Genomic DNA, 21,962 nt, shown 5'->3' on the forward strand with positions numbered 1-21,962 from the left:
GCCCCGTGAGTCTGATTCTGTTATCTGTTCTTTCTATTAGCTTTTTGTCAGGTACCTGTATTCTGTGTGTGTGTGTGTGTGTGTGTGTGTGTGTGTGTGTTTGCTTGTATCAGACTTCTTGGGGGCACTAAGGATCCAGGACTGTTTCCAACTAAATTCTTGGCTGGGGGATTTTGAGGCCATCCAGGCAGGATGAATTGGGGCTCTAAAGTGATGAGAAGACTTTCTTGTGGCTAGAGTCCCTAGGAAATTCTCTTGCCCCAAAATAGTTAGTACCATGATTCAAGACAGGCCATTTCCCTTGTAGTTCTTTGATGGGGTTAGGTTATTCTGCTTGTTTCTAATTCTCCTTGCCACTAAGGATAAGGATGTTTGGGTTCCCAACTAACTAGATGGGATAGTCTTCTATTAGACACCCCTACCTTGAGAAAACCTTAGGTTTTATACTATGTCTTTGTAAGACTTCGAAAAACAATTCTCTAGTTCAGTCAGTTTAGCAAATGTCATTAGGGTTAAAGTTAAAGCCAGACCTAGTGTTCCACTTATTCTCTTAATTCACATCTTTACTTATTCCCTCGTTTGGTTATTTCTTATTTTATTTGGTCGGTTTTTGTTTGTTTGTTTGTTTTGCAAGTTCCTAGGATAATATGAGAGAATGTTTTTATATTACATTCAACATTTTTGGTTGTTTTCAATGGGAGGATCAGTTTGGACTCTTAGTCTGCCATATTGCCAGAAATTAACATTTTCTATAACATTTACATTTTTTGCCAGTCATTGCAAAATTACATGTTTAGTCTTTGAAAAGACACAACAAGTATGACAATAATGTGCTCCTTAAAAGACTCTAGGTTTGTAGAAAGGGTTTTAGAAACTAAATTATTCTCACCAAAACCAAAGTAGATTTTAATAAATACCAACGGAAACTTTACAGACTGTATCTCCTCAAGGTTGGATCAAATTAAAGAACAGAGCTGTGGAAGCCAGAGGGCTTGAGTTTGCTGTGTGATTTTGGGTGAGCCCCTTAATTGGTTTGGCTTTGGCTTCCTATGTATATGATGAAGGGGTACGGCTGGATGCTCCTTTCAGGACCAAAACTCTGAGAAGCATTCAGTGTGAATAGAGCACAGTCAAGGTCAGAGTTTCTGATGCTCAAAACATTCTTTAAGGCTAGTCTACTTTCACATTTTAAACATACTGCAGCATAATGCTTTAAATAAACATACTTGATGGCCATTAAATCAATATAAACTACTTTTATACTTCAAAATAGAGTCTTCAAGATTCTTAATATATTTTTAAAAGATTTTATTTATTTATTTGAGAGAGAGAGAATGAGAGAGAGAGAGATCATGAGATGGGGAGAAGCAGACTCCGTGCCAAGCGGGGAGTCCGATGCGGCACTTGATCCCAGGACTCCAGGATCACGACCTGAGCCGAAGGCAGTCGCTTAACTAACTGAGCCACCCAGGCTCCCCTGGATTCTTAATATTTTGATATCTTTTGACATTCTGAGAACTTCTTTATTCTCTTTGTCCTTTCTGGCATTTCAAATTCTTTATTGTAGCTATTAATATAATTTAGGGATTATGTGTTGTTTTTTTTTTTAAGATTTTTATTTATTTGAGAGAGAGTGAGAGAGAGAGAGAGAGACAGAGAGCACAAAAAGGAAGAGAGTCAGAGGGAGAGGCAGACTCCTTGCTGAGCGGGGAGCCCGATGTGGGACTCAATCCCGGAACCCCGGGATCATGACCTGAGCCGAAGGCAGTAGCTTAACCAACTGAGCCACCCAGGCACACGGGATTATGTGTTTTTTGCATGAAAAATTACGAATACTCAAAAGCTGCATCTATACCATCTGCCGGGAGTTTATATGCAGAATTTTGAAAACATAACCACTAAAAACTGTCAGCATATTGCATTAATTGTTAAAAAAAAATCAATCTAATACCACACAGATTAAACTGTCCAAAGTAAGTTTTAATGCAACATATTCACAGGCTTACACTCTGAAGTTGTGAAAAGATTATTTTTTTCAAATTTGATTAAGTGCTGCAAGATGTGGAAGAAACTCAGCACTCAAATGAATTATATGTTTGATGTCATTTTTGGCAAAACCTCATAAAATGTCACATAAAAGAAAAACATCTCACTTAAAGTAAGATCTTGACAGCAGTCTGGAATAGTTAACAACTCCACTCCCAAATAAGAATACTGGTTATAATCAAAATTTTAATGACGATATTAGTTCTTCCCTTGAGACAATCTAAATATCAAAACAAAACAAAATAAAAAACAACATGTGCATACACCCACACACCTCTCATCTCTTACTTTCTAAAGAGGACAAATTTGTAATTCTTTCAGTTCATGCTCCCAATATTGATTAGAATGTTTCCCTGCAGATTTATCACTGGCCACTTGAGAATTGAAAAAGTGGCAGGTTACCCCAGCCAATGTCAATCAGTATTTTTTTGTTTTTTAGTATTAACTCATGGGAGGTATAAATAATGCCCATCAGCAATGGAAATGGAGTCCTTGGGTGTCAGTGCCCTCACATCTTCTAAACCCTGGAGCTGAAAATGGTGGGAACTTTTTACATTTCAACTACATTTATACAATCTTTACATCCATCCTCCTCTATATCCCTCTGATATGAGAAAATTAAGAGGAAAAATACCCCTAAATCAGGGTGTCCATTTAAGAGTTATCTCAATTTCACTTGCAAAGTTTTTTAAAAAGCATATTATAAACAAGATTATGATAAAATAGCATTATGGAAAACAATACACGTGTGTTTCTGACGTGAAGATAAAAAAAGTCAAGAAGAACAAATATCATAGTTAACCATGGTTGTTTTTGGCAGAAGTATTATGGGGCGATCTTTCTTTTTATCCTTTCTGCTTTTCTACAGTTCTCATATTTTTGCAAAGGATGTACATTACTCTTATAATTGGAAGAAATAATACAGTTTTTTTTTTTTTTTAAAGAGACAGTTAAGACCAAAGATTATTACTTACCTGTATCAATTAACAAACCTATTTTTACTGGGTTAGGAATAGCAGCAACATTAGTAAGAGGAAGAAAAAGTGCAGTTACTAAAAATATAGCTAAAGGCTCTTGTCAAATTTCCTATATTGGAATTACATCCATCACCAGGCAGAAATAATGCTTATTTTAAATAAAACTATTTTAAAACAGTAAAGGGCTGCAAAGAGATACCCTTAACACACTGGCACATAAAAAACAAACAAACAAACAAACAATAGATGAGGAGGACTGGTTAAAGTTTATTTTTCATTGCACATAAAATTAAATATGCCCATAATGTATGATTCTCAAAGTAAAGCTCAACAGGATTTGCTCATGATGGCTAGTGAGAAAGTCTGAGATGGACTGTCCAAAAAAGAACAAAGTACTTCATGGACTCTCAAATTAGAGATGATCATCTCTTAGTCACTTTACCAAAAGATGAAATTCTTGGTCTAAATGTGAGGATATGCACATCTTTACATTTGCTATCTGCCTTTAAAAGTCTTTACTATTTAAAAAATTTTATTATTGAAAGACATTGTTAAAAATATAGCATGCTTTCTGGCACATGAAGGTAGTGACATGTATTTAATAAAATTTTACTTTAGAGACTGATTATCCTGGCTACAGAGGGAGTCTTTATTTTTCTAGGACTTCTAAGAAATGAAGTATTCCATATAACTGAATATTTCAAAAAAGAGAATCTTTAATTGAGTAAAATAATTTAAAAAAAATTTCTATTTACCAGTTAGGTTACAATCATTGCCCAATCTCTGCCTTACTAAACAATAATAAGTACCGTCTAAACTTTTCTTAATTGAATGAGCATCAATAACTTTAATACTAACATGCTCTCCAAATATAATGAAGTACAACAAATCCATAATATTCCACTCCTATTAGTAATTGTGTTTTATTACTTACTGTCAAGTGGTCGGCTATCGGCTCTTGTTGCTGCCAGAATGAATTGTTGCTTTCTCTCTCACTTTTTTTATTTTTAATTTTGTTTAAGTCTGGTAAAATAGTGGGCAAGCAAGATCCATAGGCCAGCCCCTATCCTGGCTTTTCTTCTGCTTATTTATTTATTTTCTAATTCTTGAGGTATACTTCATATACCATAACATTTCCCCTTTTAAAGGGTACTGTCCCTCACTTTTATTATTCTTTCATCTGTTCTGAACTTAGAACTGGATAATCAATTTATTAGTACCATGCACAAAATAAGAATAAATAGAGTATTACTGATGGCTGGCCTGAGAGGCTTTCTATGAGTCAACTGCAAATATACTTTTACTTTTCTATGTAAATAACATTAAAAGTTGGCATAAAGATTAAGAGTAGACTATGGGAAAAACAGGCTTGATACTTACAGTCTCCAAGAAAAAAATGATGACTCAAGTACCTGAAGGAAGTTAAGTGCTTTGGAAAAAAGTACCAGTTTGCTTAGTGAGAAGAATGAATTCTACATGGTATTAGGCACAACACAGAGCTAACATTCTAAAAGAGCTTCTGTGTCTTATAAAAACCAAGATTAAGCTAGTTTAACATCATATGTTAGATAGATGAAAAGTAGTCAAAAACTATATACTTTTACAACCTATCAAGCCTGAGGGGCCCTAGTCTGACTTAATCCAGTGTTAAAAAGAGAGTCTGACGAAACTTGAAATGGCCTGGTGCAATTTGAGAGGTACACAACACCCCAGGGATGTGTTCATGAAGAGGCTTTAAAATTCTTACTTGATTTACAAGCTCAGATTGCCCTTCCTCCTCTAATTTCTGGCACTAGTCAGAGAATAGGTATTGTGTGAAAAGAGGATCTGATACCTTATCTCTCTAAAACTGATTAGAGAGTATGTCCAAACCTGTATCTCTATGTGACTATGTTCAGTTTGGTACTAGTTTTGATATGATGAAACTGAAAGAAACCCGGAAAGGACTTAGAGATATAATTTAATGAAAAGGATTAAATAGTTTATTAAAGAATCTGACAGAGCCAATATAGGAAGCCAACTCTATCTCTGATTAACTATCAATCTTATTCAAAATTGGTATTAAAACCCTATGCACAGGCCTGGATGATTTACCCTGGGACTAAAGAGACTCCCCGGCTGTAAAGAGGATTGTTCTGCAGTACATTTCTCCTGACATTGCTGGTATCTAAAGTATAATATTACATTCCTTCTTTACCTAAAACTGGGGTGTGAGAACCTACTGCAGACTCTGTATTCAACTGAGAATACGACCTAACGGTTTTGAATTTTAAAGTCAATTTTCACACTATCATAAAAAATTCTAATTGTGGACTAAAATAATGGCTTTATTCCTCGATGTTCTGTTTTTTTTCATTTAGTGAAGTCTTTTTAAATATGTTACCTGAAGCCTTTAAACGTATTTAGATGGCAAACCAATGGCCAAAATTATGAGGTTATATTTATGGAATGCTTTTCTTATCTAGAGGTATAATCATATCTGTTACCTGAAACTATCCTTGTGATACAAGGAACAGCAGACTGTGAGCTTTCCTGGGAAGACTGAAGAGAAAATGGATGGTCCTATATACATTTTTACTACATAGAGGAAGCTCTGTTTTACATTGGTTTTCAAAAGATTAAAAGGTTGGCTCAACTGTAAGTATATGCTTTTTTCCTAGGGCAGAGATGTCAGGGGGCTTTGGGGCTATGGGTTAATGTTCTTGAGGGGGGCAGCTCTGTTGAGGCATGGCTGGTATATGAAAGAGCTGCACGTGTCTGGACATGTATGGTTTGATGGGTTTGGATGTGTGCCTATACCCATGGCCCTGTTACCGCAATGAGGTAATATCAAATAGCAGCAGAATTAGGACTGTTCAGCTGTATGAGGCCCAAAGTATTTACTGATGTAAAAGCAACACAAGTATTTCGTTTCTTGTCATAACAGAATTTAAGGAGTTAATAAAAAGGAAATACTTAACAGTACAACATTATAAAAATAGGAATAGCACATTTTATTTATCTTATATTTATATAGAGAGAAACAGATGGGTCCTGATTTTAAAGTAACTTGCCCAAGGTGATAACAGAGATTTAGAAGTACAGCTAGAGTTAGAATATAAATTCCCGTTGTCCATATAAATCTGGCTAAGGAGCTGGCCCAAGAAACTGGGTAAAGATTATAAGACCAAAGGAATATTGCTCTCTGATCCAAGGAGATTTTGTAAAATGACAGAAGCCCCAATAAAGTATCACATCTATTAGAACACTTGGCTAAATGCTAAGTGGGAGGCCTCGATTCACACAAGAAGGCCAAAACTGGGTTGATTAAAGCACAGGCATTAGAATACAAAGCTTTTTTGTTCTGATGGGTTTCTTCCCAAGTACTTTTCATCTGAGGATGTTACATTAAATTCTAAAGTGAAGTGGCAACAGTCAGCAAGTGTTAGCCAGATAACTTCAAAAAATCAGGAAATAATACTACTGGATGCTTTACTTAAGCACGTAGACAAGCTTACAACCCTTTTAACAAAGAATATGATTATGGAAATGTAATTGTGAAAGCACATGAAAGGAATATTTATTTTGAAATTTTGATTTATGTTGTGTTTATATATAGCTATATTGATTACAGGCTTTAACTGCAACTAACACAGTATTAAAATTCAAAATTTCCATTTGTAGGATTTGGATAGGACAAAATGGAACCAGAAATAGCTATATTTTTCTCCTTACAAATTTAAAATTATTTTTATATAGCACTGTAAATTTATTAAAGGTCTTCTCACTATCTAATTTACTTCTTACAAGAACCTTGAGGGGTACACAAAGCATTTTCTACCTGGATTTATAGTAAGAAAATGGAGTCACACAGGCTTAAATAACTTCACTGCTAGTAACTGGACTTAAAAATCTTAATACATTCCTGTTTATTTTTTGAGAAGACATAATACTCTGAAGTATTCTTGTAACTTGTAGTGTTACATATAACAAGCACTTAGTATTACTATCAAAATTACTATTAAAAATACCAAAATTAGTATATTTTTAGTCTGTCTATATTAGCAGATGTGGTACATGCATCCAGATGGAAATTCATTTAGCAGATAGGTCTATATTACACAACAGTTTACACACCAAAATATCTAAAAGCCTTTTTTTAATATCGATTATCTCCTTTTAAGTTTATTGGCAATATTGGCAATATACTATATCTAGATCAATATTGGCAATATACTATATCTAGAAATTTAATTTCTAGTTATACTATATAATATTCAAAAGACCAAATCATCCAGAGTTGTGACACTACTCAGATAATTTAGTCTTGGATTAAAATAAAATGTTTTATAAAAGCCAGATATGCAGCCATATAGCCCAATCAAGAAATCTTTCCTGAATAGGTTCAGCTGATATATGAAGTTATAGAGCCAAAGTCAAATAATACTTTCAACTTCTTTCCCTGTGATGATCTTACTATGAAAATGCTTATGAGAACCTTTGGATCTGTTCCCAGAGTTTATACAGTTCTAACCATGGAATATCTTTCAGCTGGGAAGATAGGCTAAGTTCTGACATTCAGGGATGCTTAAAATTCTACTTTGTTTCCAAAATGCTGTGCAGTGAGATGTCTCATGGTGTCATTTTTAATCATGGGGCAAGAAGGAAAACTAGACTGAAAAACTCCATAGAAACATGTGAATTTCAAACATAATGTAGTGTTTACTGAAATTCACAAATCTTTCATAATATACAATTTTCTAGCATCAGCCATACTAGTCAATTTAAAAAGGTAAAGTAAGTTTAGAGGAAATACAATTCCAAGAAAAAGGTAATTCATAATGCATCATAGATAGGGGCTAAAAGCAAATTTTGTTCAGTAGTCTAATAAGATGGTGATAAAACAATATTGCTTCTAATAGCACTGTAAAATTATGAGAATCAAAATAAAAAGACTGACTTAGTGCCTAGATCTTGGTTTCTTATTGCCAAATACAATGGAAAATGAGCATTTCTTGGAGAAGTGGTTAATTTCAGGCCTGGAGAGGGGAAAACGCAAGACCAACCTGGAGCATCTTGTGCTTGAAAGTAAAAATGTGCTCAAAGTTGGGAGCAAGTTGCAAAGACACAGGAGCCAACCTGAAGGAACTACTAATGACCAATTCTGGTACTATATGAGCAACAAAATAAATAATGATAGTTTGGGATTATAACACATAGAACAAAATAAATATTCACAAGCCCAAATTGATGTAAATAAGTAAATAAATACATAAAGAGAGAGAGAGATATCTTTCTTATAGAAGAATTCCAAGTAATAAAAATAGTAGGAATCAGGGAAATAAAGTCACCATTAGAACACCACAGTAAATAACTGTTGCCTATAGGCAAGATCCACCAATGGATACTAAAATTAGTGGGGGGAAGCTTGAAAAGAAACAGGATAGAGGGTCTCAAAGTATTTTTTCCCCATCTACTTAAAATCTCAAAGGGAAAAAGTAACTTTAGAATGTAGCAGCTCAACAGACACTACTTTAAACTAGTGATCCAGGTAGTATCAGGACTAAAAAGACAATAGGTAACTTTATAATGCACTGGGAAGGACATATCATTTCTGTGGCAATCTTGCCAAAAAAAAAATGCATAACCTTAATCTAATCATGAGAAAACATCAGACAAACTCAAATAAGACATTCCACAAAATATCTAACCAGGACTCTTCAAAGTGTCAAGAACATGAAAGACAAGAAAAGAATGAAGAACTGTCACAGATCAGAGGAGACTAAGAAGAGACATGATGACTAAATGCAATATGGAATTCTGGATGGACAAATAGAACAGAAAAAGGTCGTTAGTGGGAAAACTGGTGAAATTCTAATAAGGTCTGTAGTTAGTCAAGAGTAATGTATCAACATTAATTGCTTGGTTTTAATCATTGTACTGTGGTTATGTAAGACCTTAACATTAAAAGTATATGGGAACTCTGTAACTTTTTTGCAGGGCTAAAATTATTTAAAAATAAAACAATCAAAAATAAATTAATAAAATGCCCCACTTTTTGTGGAAGCTAATTTTAACTGACATTCAGATTTAAGGAAAATCTAGGTATTTCTAGAAGATATAAGCAGCATTAAATTCGGAAAAGTAATTACTAATATAATTCTCTAATTATGGTATAAAAAAGGTTTTAACGTGGCTAATTTTCTCATAAATAGACTGAAATAAGCTCTAGAAGAATCTTCTCTTTCTCTTTCGTGTTAAGAAATCATTCTAAGATTCAAACCTTTCTTTAATTGCATTTAATATTTCAAAGGCAGATTAATAAGTTAAAACAGCACTTCTTATATCTAATATAAGCCTTAACTGTAGAGCACTATTACAGTAATTATGTATTTCCAATTCTCTCACTCCTAGATCATAAACTACAAAGGCAAGAACCATCCATCTCTTGCCAACTTCATACCGCTGGCCCTGCATGGTTCTTGAGACATGGGCATACTAATAATTATTAGCTCAAAAATGAATTGAAAGTTCAAGGAAAAGCTTTTCTTAGTTGAAAGGAATTACTTTCATATATTTAAAATGCTTTTAATTATAAGGAACAATACTCTGAGAAAATTATGTCTAAACTTAAAAATAAAATAACCCTCACTATACTTCTTTCAAATCTCAGTATTGCCAATATAGCTTGTTTCTCTTCTGGGTTGTACTTTACCTACATGACCTAGTCATACATAAGTTTATCCTTTCTTTCAAATTCAGCTTGTAATTTGTGTCATTATAGTGAGTTAATTTTTTAATAGTTTCATTCAAATATATTTCAGTGACTTTGAATTCTTCCTGAAGTACCTGCCTTTATTTACTATAGTAGTCAGTTGTGGATATGATGCAAATAATCTAAGAACTATGTCCTTTAGATAGTTAATGTGGTATTACTTTTGCTACTTAAAAGTCAATACTAATGCCTATGGCCAAAAGCTGTACCAGTGTTCTGTATTAGAATATGTAATCTTTAAGGCTAGATGTGGCATCTTATTCTTTGATATATCTCCAGTAACTGTTATAGAATCTGGTAGATAAGAGTACTTCTTGGTGTCCAAAAAGCAGGAGAATATAGAAGACATATGCATAAAGCAGATTTGTTAAGCCAAATTTAGTACATATTATTAAAGCCAACAATAAAATTTCTGATCATGTTCACTGGATCCACAGTGTAATTTATCATTGTGAAAAGAAAACAGAGGGTTCCAATCTGTTAATTTGGAAATTGGACATTACGTGTTTTATAGATGTAACAGTTTTAAACTAAAGATCATCAGTGAAATAGCTTTTTAAAAGCCCTTTTAGCTTCATAAAAATCATAGTAAAATGAAGAACACATTTAACCTGTATAAATAGCAGGGTATTATTTTGGTTGGATTTTGATCAGCTTTATTAGTATTTTAGATTTTCAGTGTCTCGACATAAACAAAAAAACAAAGACAAGACTTTATATTTCATACTATTCAAACCAATGCACAAATGTTTACAAGTGCCAAACATAGGGCCTAAATGCTTTTCTTAATGTTTTAAAGGGTATACAATATAAAAAATGAACATTCCATTCTTGTGCACGCCTAGATAGCTGTTACGGTATTTAAGTTTTGTCTGATGTGAAGTCTGTTAGTTTTCATTAAGCTTTTTAGAATAATAGTTATGATCATGTTTGCCTGAATTTACTTCTTAGACAAAATCCTAACTAGAAATTTATTTTATTGGCTACCTATCCAAAGAAAGTATTAAAAAAAAAAAAAAAAAAAAGCAAAACTCAGGAAGGAAGGAGGAGGGAAAGAGGAGAAAAGGAAGGAAGAGGAGATGGATGGAAGAAGGAAATGTACCAAGTGAAAATAAAAACCTGATAAATATCCTTACCTTCACTTTTCTTTTCTGCTTGTTTTGCTGCATTTTCTGCTTTTTTTTGTTTTGCTGCTAAGAGTTCCCGCTTTAACTGTCTTGCTTCTTTTCTGAGCTCATCACTGTAAAGCAAAAACAGTTATGTAAGTATATAACACACTGAAAGAGAAAACTGCTTAGCAAAAACAGGATTATTGGGTTTCAGGTACACTAAATCTCTAAGAAAAACAAAATAAATAATGTAATACGTTTTGTTTCTTACATGTCTATTGTGGTATGGAAACATAGCTAAGGGATATTTTAAGAGCTGCAACTTTTCATAATAGCAATATAACATGAATTACCTATAAAATATACTCCCTTTCAGATATATCAAACAATTAATAAGTGATCAATGACCCATTGTTCTCCTTCTAATTCAGCTGTGAATTTAACATTCTAGTTCCAGTTTAATAAATCATGGAGATCCTGAATCAAAACAAAATTTTAAGAGAAATTCTATTCTCTAAACCTATATATACACAAAAAGATGTAGCTTTAAAACTTGATGAATTCCTGAACTGGCACCAGTAGCTACCATTTATTAAGCAATTACATACTAGGTGCAGTGCTAAAATGCTTTAAACTGAATTTTTAAAATTCAATTTTTAACTCATATAATACCACAATTTGGCAAATAATTTCCTCTTCTGTGAAACCTAGCAGGCTGCGGTATTCTGATGATTAATACAATCATATATTAAAGGTAAACTGAGATGTAAATACTGACTTCACTACAAGTTGCTACGTGACTAGTTTCTACAAGCCAGTTTTAGGGCAGATTCACATTCATGTGCTTGGTACCCATGATGTGAACAATTAGGGTCACTTGTGACCAGTCAAAACTTTGCATTTCACATCTGTGAGTATCAGGCATCCACTCTATTTCAATAAAAGCTAAAATGGATAACAGATACTCAAAGAACATTGTAAATCCGAGTAGGTAACAAGTCTGGAAAAGGTCTAAAAGAAATCCAAGCCAAGCTTTTGTGAAATCTTAAGTCTAAATAGTTCCATACTATGATTCAACCTTTGTGCTTCTTCTTGATCCCCAAATCTTATACTTTTTTTTTTCCCTTTTAAAACACTGTCCTGTATCAGTTACCAAACTGATAGGTCTTACAATGTGCACAACTCAGTTCTTTTTACCTTTATCAAACACATATAGCTTTATTTTCTATCTGCTTTGCCTCCAAGATCCTGAATTCTGAAACTTCCCTTTCTGATCAAAATCTACTACCTTTTTAACTTTCTCAGTCTTTCATTCCTATTGAACCTGTGCTCACTTATGTTATAATGAAAGCCAACACCTTTATAGTTCATGATCCATCAGCCCTATTCTTACCCACCTGGCACTCTAACCATTCTAGATGATCCGGTCAATTATTTCACTAATATCCCCACCAGCACCTTTAATTTTCTTGACTTGTTTGTCCTCATGAATATATCATAATCACCTAGAAGAATTTGTTCACAACATGCTCCAGGAGACAAACCTCCAGAGAATATTATTTTGTTAGATGTTGAGATGTTGCCTGGGAATTTGCCCTTGTAACAGGTTCCCCAGGTGATTCCAATATGCATTCAGGTTTGGGATCCAGTACATTAGGACTGCCCCATAGCAATTATCTTCTCTTCCTTACAACTCCAAGCACTCCTACTTCACTGATCCTTTCATTCAGCCAGCAAACATACTCAAATTTCCCTAGACTCTGCTCCAATCAAGTGATGATTATCTTCACCAGTGGACTCCTTCCCTGAAAGAACAGTTTATGTATAGAGTCTACTTTCTCAACCTTGAACTTCTTAATCTCTTGCAATCTATCCTTCTTATACTCTACTGAAACTGCTTCCGTATCAACCAAATTCAATGGTCTTTTCTTAGGCTGCCTTTTCCTCTTTGGCTTCTCTATCATTCAATGATATTACCCACTCCTTCCTTCTCGAAATTCTATTCTAATCAGACTATGTATCACTTTAGAGTCTTGATTCTCCAATTCTTATTGTCTTAATTACTTGTTCTGTTCTCAGCCTATAACATTTTTCTCATTTCCATATCCTGTACACTGGCATTTTTATCTAATCTCATAACATCAAATATCACTTTTATATATGTTATTTCTAAATCTGGATGTTTTGTCCTGATTTTTTGGTCCTGCATTTCTAACTATCCATTACAAATCTCCATGTACATTAGTGCTGTCCAATAGAATTATAAGGTAAGACATATATGCAATTTTAAGTTTCTTAGGAACCACATTAAAAAAAGATAAAAGGAAACAGGTTAAATTAATCTTAAGAACTTATTTTAACTCAGTAATTTAGTATGTCCAAAATATCACTATTTCAACATGCAACCAATATAAAAATATTAATACAATATTTTACATTCTTTTTCGTATTAAAAGTTCTAAATCTGGTACAGGACATCTCAGTACATTAGTACATTAAACTAGTCACATTTCGAGGTCCCAGGTCTAGATGGATAGCGGAGGCTAGATGCTGCATAATTACAAACTATGTTCAAACTTGAAGTCATCTCTTCCCTGCCCAAATCTGTTCCTTTTCTGGAAGTCTCTATGTGTTTGTGGAACCATTTTCCTCCTAATGACCAGACTTTAAACTTCCTCTGGGACTGTTCCCCCACCCTTTCACTGAATCACTGTCGAAATATGTCATTTTCCAATCTCTCTCATATATAGCTACTCCTCTTGACTCTCAACATCAATGCCTAGTTCAGGCTCTCGTTATGTATTCCTCAGATAAATGTAATTACTTCCTATTTCTTGAAGTTATTTGAGCACAGGGAATAGCAACCACATCTTTGCTCTCTCCGCTAAATACCATTATCTTTTTATTATACTATTTTTAAAAAATTTTAATTTGGTAAGTAATTCAGAAATTTAGATGTTTTCTGAATACTAAGGCCTTTGAGGAAAGGACTATTTTGAAAGTTGAATAGGAAATACTGCATGATGGCTGAACAAACTAATTATGAGAGTAATTTGAAGTATGCAAAATATGAGAGGCAATGACGGTATATACTGTTGTAGAGGCAATAAAGCATAATAATCAAAAGGATTAACTTCGAATTCAGAAAGTCCTGATTTAAAGGCTAACTCTATCACTTATTATCTGAGCGACCTAAGAACAATGACTTATCTGAGACTCAGGTTCTTCAACTATAAAATGGGGGTAAGATATTTAAAATATTGGGCACCGAATACATGTTCAACAGATGGTAGCTATTATTATTTAGATCATGTTTAAAATAGCACTACAGTTAAGGATTGTTTGTGATGTAGGCATATTTCTTTATTATGTTATTTACTATAAATAAATGTTACGTCTATTACATATGGAGATTAACTCTGTTCATAATTTTTATGAAGGGCAATAAACGCATAATGCCAGCTTCTAAAGATCTATCCTTAAATAGTCAAAGACTTGGATGCACTATTGAAGTAGCCATAATAACAGACAAACTAAATAAGGATGAATACAAACTCAAAAAAGACAAAGTGAGACAGAGAAGGGAAGGTCTATAAGATTATTAAAAACTGCTTCATTATACTGGATTTTTCAAATGATTCAGAATTTACAACATTGTCAAAATCTTCCAGACTACTGAAACAACGCTATTTGTTGCTACTTGTGGAATCCATAACTCCTGGAATGAAGTGAAAGTTTTTAAACTAGTCCTTAGGTCACAGTCTAATTTTAGGGTTCCCAATCTTATATTCTCTGGAATATAATCTTATCTACTGGCACTAGAATATATTTAAATGTGTTAAAATGAGAATAAAAATTGTAAGCCTGGAGTACATGTCACCTTATATGGCCAAATTAGCGGCTTGCTTTAGAGTCCAATCAGCATCTTTTTGCCCTCAGAGCCTAGCTTCTGTTTGTATGATAAAAGAAATGACGTCTGGGGTGCCTGGGTGGCTCGGTTAAGCATCCGATTCTTGATTTTGGCTCAGGTCATGATCTCAGGGTCCTGGGATCGAGCCCCACATCAGGCTCTGTACTCAGTGGGGAGTCTGCTTGAAGATTCTCTCTCTCTCCCTCTTCCTCTGCTCTCCCTCCCACCCCCATTCACTCCCACTCTCAAAAAAAAGAAAGAAAAGCCTTCTGTAAACTATTAACTCTGAGCTAATTCATTTTTTTCCCTAATAAGTATGTTTCTAGTTTAAATTCATTTGGATTTTAATATGGTTTGTCTGATATCACCATTATCCACCAGATAATTCTGCATTGTAATATTTTTTTATCTGGTTCAATGGAAAAAAGCATTTCTTTAAAGAAATCAGCCCAATAAAATATCAACAGCCTAGAAATTATAGTAGCCTTTATATATTTAATAACAGCAAAGAAATTACTAATTTATTCAATAACTTCTGGAGCATCTAATATCTATACGGTACCATTCTGAGTGATGGCACAGAAATCAAGGTGAATAAGGAGGGAAAGGAACCTAACTTAGCTAGATTCTTTAAATCAGTCACCTCCCTTACCACTTAATCTTCTCAATAACCTGTGGTATAGGCATTTTACAGATAAGAAATCTGAGGCTTGTGGAGATTAAATACTTAGCCTGATGTCACACAATCTATCAGTAGCTGATAGAGGTCCAAACTAAAAATGGGATTGTCTGTATTCTTTACATTATAGTCCACTAATACCTTGAGAAAATCTCCAAGGAGCCTAAATTCCAAGGAGGGACATAAATCTTGTACATAAATAAATAATAATAGTACATAATAAAAAGTGGAGACCTGCCATGACAAAGAAATGACTGAAGCATTTTGCAATTCATAGACGAAAAGATTACAGTAGGCTAAATAAGGGATGGCTTCACAGAGGAGAAATTTGACCTAAGCCCTGAAAGATGAATAGGAATTAACCACCCATGTGGAGATAAAGTGAAGAGGCACCTAAGCAGTGTGTTTAAATCAAGACAGGGAGGCAGGAAAACACAGGGTGAGTGTTAAAACATTATGCTATAGCATAAATATCTATAGGGCTTGGGGCTAGTAACAAAAGATAGAGCTAGGAAGAGAATCTGGGACAGAGCCTAAATGCCAAGCATTTATGAGTGACCAGGTGGGAATATTTTTCTCTAATTTCTCTACAGCTTTGAGCTTTCAATTTTTTTTTATACCCAATTTCTCATCTGCTCTTATTGCTTCATTTTACCTACTATCCACCTACTTTAATACCTTACTAGTAACCCATACACTCTTTAAATTGCTGTCTTAGAAAAAGTAACTTATGACTTCCTAATAACAAGTTTCAATGGCTTCCTTTTCGATGGTAACTTAGACCTTCATTAGAATCTTTCTTGACCACCTTACCTGTGACCTTTTGCAATCTCAGACATAGTGTCATGCCAGATCTTCTACATTTCTAATATTCTGTCTCTGTTTCCATTGGATTCTACTCTTTGACCCCTGCTTCTCAAATTTAGGGGCTTCTCAGTAGCCTAGTCAACCCTCTCCCTTTCTCTTTAGATTTCATCCACATTCAGGACTTCAATTCCATCTATCTTGATGCACTCAATGTATAAAATCAAGAGTGTTAGCCTGATGCTCTTTATATATTTCCACTTTCAAGCTTAAATCACATTTCTAACTGCCAGATGGTTACTTCCATTAGATAGTCCACAAGTGCATCAAATTTACCATTGTAAAAGTCAGACTGATCACTTCGGCTTCTCAAAAAAATCACCTTATTTCTGTCTTTCCTATTTTTGACCACCAGAATGCTGGTTGTCAGGCCCACCTTCTACTATTAGTCCCTTACTTTTTATAGCTGTTAGTGGTCACATCCTTCCTTTACGGAGTCTCTTCCTTTCTGTAGTCAGTGACAGCTGTTCAGATTTTCACAACTGCACTATCACACCAGCCCGCCCACCTGGCCTGTGTGCCTCCGGTTTGGCCTTTCTCCCATTCATTTAGCATACTTACGCCATACCCTGTAATTCTACTCCCCTAATGTTCATAACTCCCCAAATCCTACTCACGTGTGCACTACTTTCTTTCCCAAGCATCTGAGTCCCTCCCGTTAGCTACCTTCAAACTACTTTTTCAACCTAATCTCTCACATATCCTCTACAGTTACTCTAAATTTTAGCCAAAACATACCAGTCATATGTTGGTGAACTTTCAGCTTCAGTACACATTTCCCCTTGTTCATGCTATTTCCATTTTACCTAAAATGGTCTTTCCTCCCTATTTCCGTCTACTAAAATTTCCCTCAGCTTTCAGTACATTATAGAGAAAGTGGCACCTGAGCACAACATTGGGGCAAGGTTGCCAACCTCACTGAGCCTTAGGTTTCTCATCTATAAACTGTGGCTGTATTCAGCATGTGTATTATAACAAGGCTGATGCAAAGATTGAGAATGAGTCAGAGTAAGAGCACTATCAGGGTTTCTTAGTGACAAATGTACTACAATAAATTCATGACTGTTAAATTGCATAAGCAATTTAAATGATTAAAACTTTAAATAAAAATTAATCATTTTAGTAAAAATTGATGGTAAAATGATACTAAGTGTTACACTATTAAAAGCATCTACTCTAATGTCATTGATGGGTTGTTTTTCTTTTTAAATCTAATGTCCATTTCAAAGACTAAACAAAACATTTTGGTAAAAACAGAGACATGTTTGTCAGAAGACCTAGACCCAACATCATGATATGGCCACAAGCAATTAATCCTCCTTCCTTGCCTCAGTTTTACCATCACTCAAGTACATTCTGAGCAAGGTCAGAATCATTCTATTTCAACTTCTTTGTATTAAGGATCTTAAAACCCAGTATTGAAGGAAATGGTGAGATGCCAAATATAGTCATTTCATCTTAGATACAAAAAGGTGAAGTGTGAAGATAGTAAGAGATTTTTTTCAATATTGCCCAAGCCAGGAATGGAATTGTAAACATGATAGAGGCTCCTGATTCTTTTTTTTTTTTTAAAGATTTTATTTATTTATTTGACAGAGAGAGACACAGCGAGAGAGGGAACACAAACAGGGGGAGTGGGAGAGGGAGAAGTAGGCTTCCCGCGGAGCAGGGAGCCCGATGAGGGGCTTGATCCCAGGACCCTGGGATCATGACCGGAGCCGAAGGCAGACGCTTAACGACTGAGCCACCCAGGCGCCCCTCCTGATTCTTTATGTGGTTTCTCACTTAGTTTGCTAACTACTCACTGAGTGAACAGTACATTTAGAGTTGAATACCTTATTTTTTTTTTTAAGATTTTATTTATTTATTTGACAGAGAGCTATAGCGAGAGAGGGAACACAAGCAGGGGGAGTGGGAGAGGGAGAAGCAGGCTTCCTGCTGAGCAGGGAGCCCGATGTGGGGCTCGATCCCAGAACCCTGGGATCATGACCTGAGCCGAAGGCAGACGCTTAACGACTGAGCCACCCAGGCGCCCCTGAATACCTTATTTTTAAGCTGAACTTTTTTTTATACAACAGAAGACATTATGAATAAGTAACTACACGGGAAAGTTTTTATAACTATAGCGTGTGTGCATTTTTATCAGACTGTATTACTTTATAGTAGTTTTGAAAATCTTGCAATGTTTTAAATTGTGCAGCTTTTCAACTTGAGACTGAGGATTTAAAATGGCAACAATTATCTTGCACAATTTTCAGTCAGTTTTTATTTTTTCCCAGATGCTTTTTTAAAAAAAGATTTTATTTATTTGAGAGAGAGCGCGCACAAGTGAGGGGAGGTGCAAAGGGAGAGGGAGAGAGAATCTCAGGCAGACTCCCTGCTGAGTGCGGAGCCTGATGGTGGGGCTCGGTCTCACAATCCTGAGATCATGACCTGAGCCAAAACCAAGAGTAGGATGCTCAGTCAACTGAGCCACCCAGGCGCCCTCCCAGATGCTTTTCTCTTTTTCTTATTTCCAGGAATGTGCCTTAGGAAAATTTTGAGTTGTATCTGTTCTTTTTTCTTATGGCATGAGAAATATCATCTTAATGTTAGGGTGATGAACTCAAACACTGACCTTTTCTAACATTCACCTTCAAAAAAAAAAAAGACCTGACTGGTTGACATGCCTTTTTTTTTTTTTTAAAGATTTTATTTATTTATTTGAGAGAGAGCACAGAGGGAGAAGGAGACTCCTCCTGAGCAGAGAGCCTCATGTGGGGCTCGATCCCAAAACACTGAGATCATGACCTGAGCCGAAAGGAGACACTTAACTAACTGAGTCACTCAGGCACCCCATGTTTGACTTTTGAAAAGAACTCTAATCTATGAAAATGAAGTGGACAATAAATGAATTTGTTTAGAGACCTTATTAAGCAGGCTGACAGCTAAACATATGTCCATTACAGATCATTGTTTCTGGGACCATAGATGTAGTACTTGCAGTTAGCTTAAGTCTGCTATTTCCCAACATCTGATAAGAATTCGTAACACATGGAAATGATTGCAAAGCAAACAGTACACCCTTCATGGTTTTCAGTCTGCTGCTTTAATGACAAAGATACTGAATCTGTTTGTAATGAAACAACAGCTTGGCTGTTGTTGAAACCATAAAATAGCCATAATAATAGCCTATCAGAAGCATTAAAACTATAGATGTATGGTACGATTTTTAGGCTCATGGTATCATCCGCTGAAGTGGAGAATGGAGGTTTAGCATGGGCATCAGAAGGTATCATAATATGTTGTAGTTTATACATGAATTGTGAAAATACATACATATATCCAGGAAATATCTAACCAAATTAAATCAGGGAAACCCACTGTACGTTTAAAGCTCTTCTTTATCTATTACTGGCAGTCTGGCCTTAGATAACTAGGTTAAATCTAAGTCTCGGTTGCTGCATCTTGAGATGTGAAAAATACTAAGGTTGTAAGAAATGAATACAACACAATTCCATGGAAATTGCTTAGCATACTTAACATGATGCTCAGAATATGTACTCAACATTAGTTTGCTTCTATTATCATTAGTTTTTCTCACCCACACCACAAACACTATTTCTGTTTTTACTATTTACAGAATCAGTTACTGACCAACTGAGATTTCAGGCTAACTAAAGATTAAAACGGCAAATTCTTTCATTTTTCTCATGAATACATAGATTTCAAAAGCTTACTGATAAATTTTTGTATTTGATTCACTGCTTGGATTAAATACCACATGCAATGAAAATGAAAAATACAACAGTTTAAAACAACTAAAAATTACAAAATTCCCATATCCTAATTCTGGTCACTAAGCACTTGGAACTGAACTGCTTATATTCTTCCATTATAATCTAGTTGAGAAGGTAAAGAACAAACAAGTCAACAAAGAAAAGTACCTATACTTACAAATTCTATGAGGAAGGCTAAAGGAGAACCTACATTATTTTTAGTCTACATGATCTTAAAAAGCATCTATCAAAAGATAAGGTTTAATCTGAGAGATAATGCTCTACATGTCCTTTACAATCTATTACACCAATATGTAGGAATAGAAAGACTGTAATTTGGAAAGACAGAGGAGTCTAAATGCACCTACATACAGCCTTTAGAAAAATCTTACTCATTTCATATGAAAGATCACATTTATTTCTAAATAAAATGTTTAGACATCTGATGTAGATTGCCATTAATTTTGTAAGATTTCTTTCAAATCTTATAAAGTTTTATTCTCTTCCAAAACAGACTAAACAGTGAATCCTGCACAAAATCATAAAATGTCCATAACAGTAGGTGATATTGCTATTCTGTCTAAACACCAAGCAAGAAGTGCAGAATCAAACATGTTATTTTACAGCAAGACCTTGGCTTAGCTAATATTTCACACAAGTGGAGTAAATTTGTTGTGGCAGAAATTCGGTCTTTAGCCATATGTCTATTCCACAATCCAACTTTACAAATGATATTAACTCAATATGAAAAACATGAGATTTCCATTTCCAGTAAGGCAACATATGAGGAAACCTGAAAATTCTCTTGCAATCAAACACCTAGGAGAGCTGAATAAAGTACGTTTTTAAAAAATATAATGAATGTATAACTTAGCTCTTTAAATACATAGCTTACCTTGCTAAAACCTAAGGGTTGAAAAACAAGAAGAGGACTGAGAACCAGAGCAAGAAGCATTGCAACTGTTACTGGGATACTCTGAGGTAAGTGGTCTCAGTAACCTAGGATTGTGGGCTTTAACATGGGGCTTTAGTCATGAGGATCGAAGTAGTACTCCTACACATAAATCTAAAGATTCTCTACTCATAGGAAAGGTGAGAATAAACACATCTACTAAAAAAACACAGGAAGACTACAAAGAAGATTGTCTCAGGTCCATGCAGGCTCTCAAGCTAATGAATATTTTCAGGATATCTAAGGAGTATTTTTAATTAAAACCACCAGTGACCTATTATACTCTATTGTGCCTGTTGGAACAAAAGGCAAATTATCTCTGAAGGAAGAAATCTTCAGTCAGATTTCAAAGGATTCTGAAGAGTTCTTAAAAAAAAAAAAAAGCTGGACACAGGACCAGAGCATGGGGACCCAGCTAGATGGGAAGGCAGGCGCAGGGGACCTTCCTAAAGGAAAGGATCAGAAACATTCACAAAGGAAACGAACCATGTTCACTGAGAAACAACTGGCAGATTTAGAATTCTTATTCAGCAAGAACCCATACCCCGCTCCCAGCCTTCAGAAAGAAATGGCCTCGAAACTGGAGATACATCCCACCGTACTGCAGGTTTGGTTCAAGAACCACAGAGCAAAAGTCAAGAAAGCCAAACAACAGCAGTTAGCTGGGGTGGAAGTCAAGACCAGCTCTTCCAAGAGACACACGGATGCCGCTCCAGGAGCCCCCGATGGTGCCCACCCTGCTTCCCTAGTTTATACAGACCACCCCATACCTTCCTTCCAACTCAGCGTATGCTCCAATTTTAAGGCTCTCCCAGACCATTCTTTTGGCCACAAAATAGTCCATTTCGGCTGCTGCCGAGATCCTAACATCTACTCCCTATGTCCCATTACGGAATCCCAAATTCTTTCCACA

General features: G+C 35.1%; 2 protein-coding genes across 3 annotated transcripts in view; one reads left to right on the forward strand and one right to left on the reverse strand.

The window, feature by feature from the left end:
- CWC27 (CWC27 spliceosome associated cyclophilin) overlaps positions 1–21,962 on the reverse strand; it is a 193,941-nt gene that overhangs the window by 83,401 nt on the left and 88,578 nt on the right. For both annotated transcript variants that reach the window (XM_081826812.1, XM_006732516.3), the window contains exon 11: positions 10,914–11,017. In XM_081826812.1, coding sequence (XP_081682938.1) covers positions 10,914–11,017 — 104 coding nt within the window. The remainder of the gene's footprint in view (positions 1–10,913; positions 11,018–21,962) is intronic.
- Positions 21,453–21,944, forward strand: LOC115943377 (divergent paired-related homeobox-like; the record flags this gene model as incomplete). The annotated part of the gene is made up of 1 exon (XM_031035861.2): positions 21,453–21,944. A coding segment is annotated over exon 1 (492 nt), but the record flags the coding sequence as incomplete, so codon positions are not given.

The sequence above is a fragment of the Leptonychotes weddellii genome, chromosome 7, assembly GCF_054177405.1.
Source record: "Leptonychotes weddellii isolate Sample4059 chromosome 7, ASM5417740v2, whole genome shotgun sequence".
Lineage (NCBI taxonomy): Eukaryota > Metazoa > Chordata > Mammalia > Carnivora > Phocidae > Leptonychotes > Leptonychotes weddellii.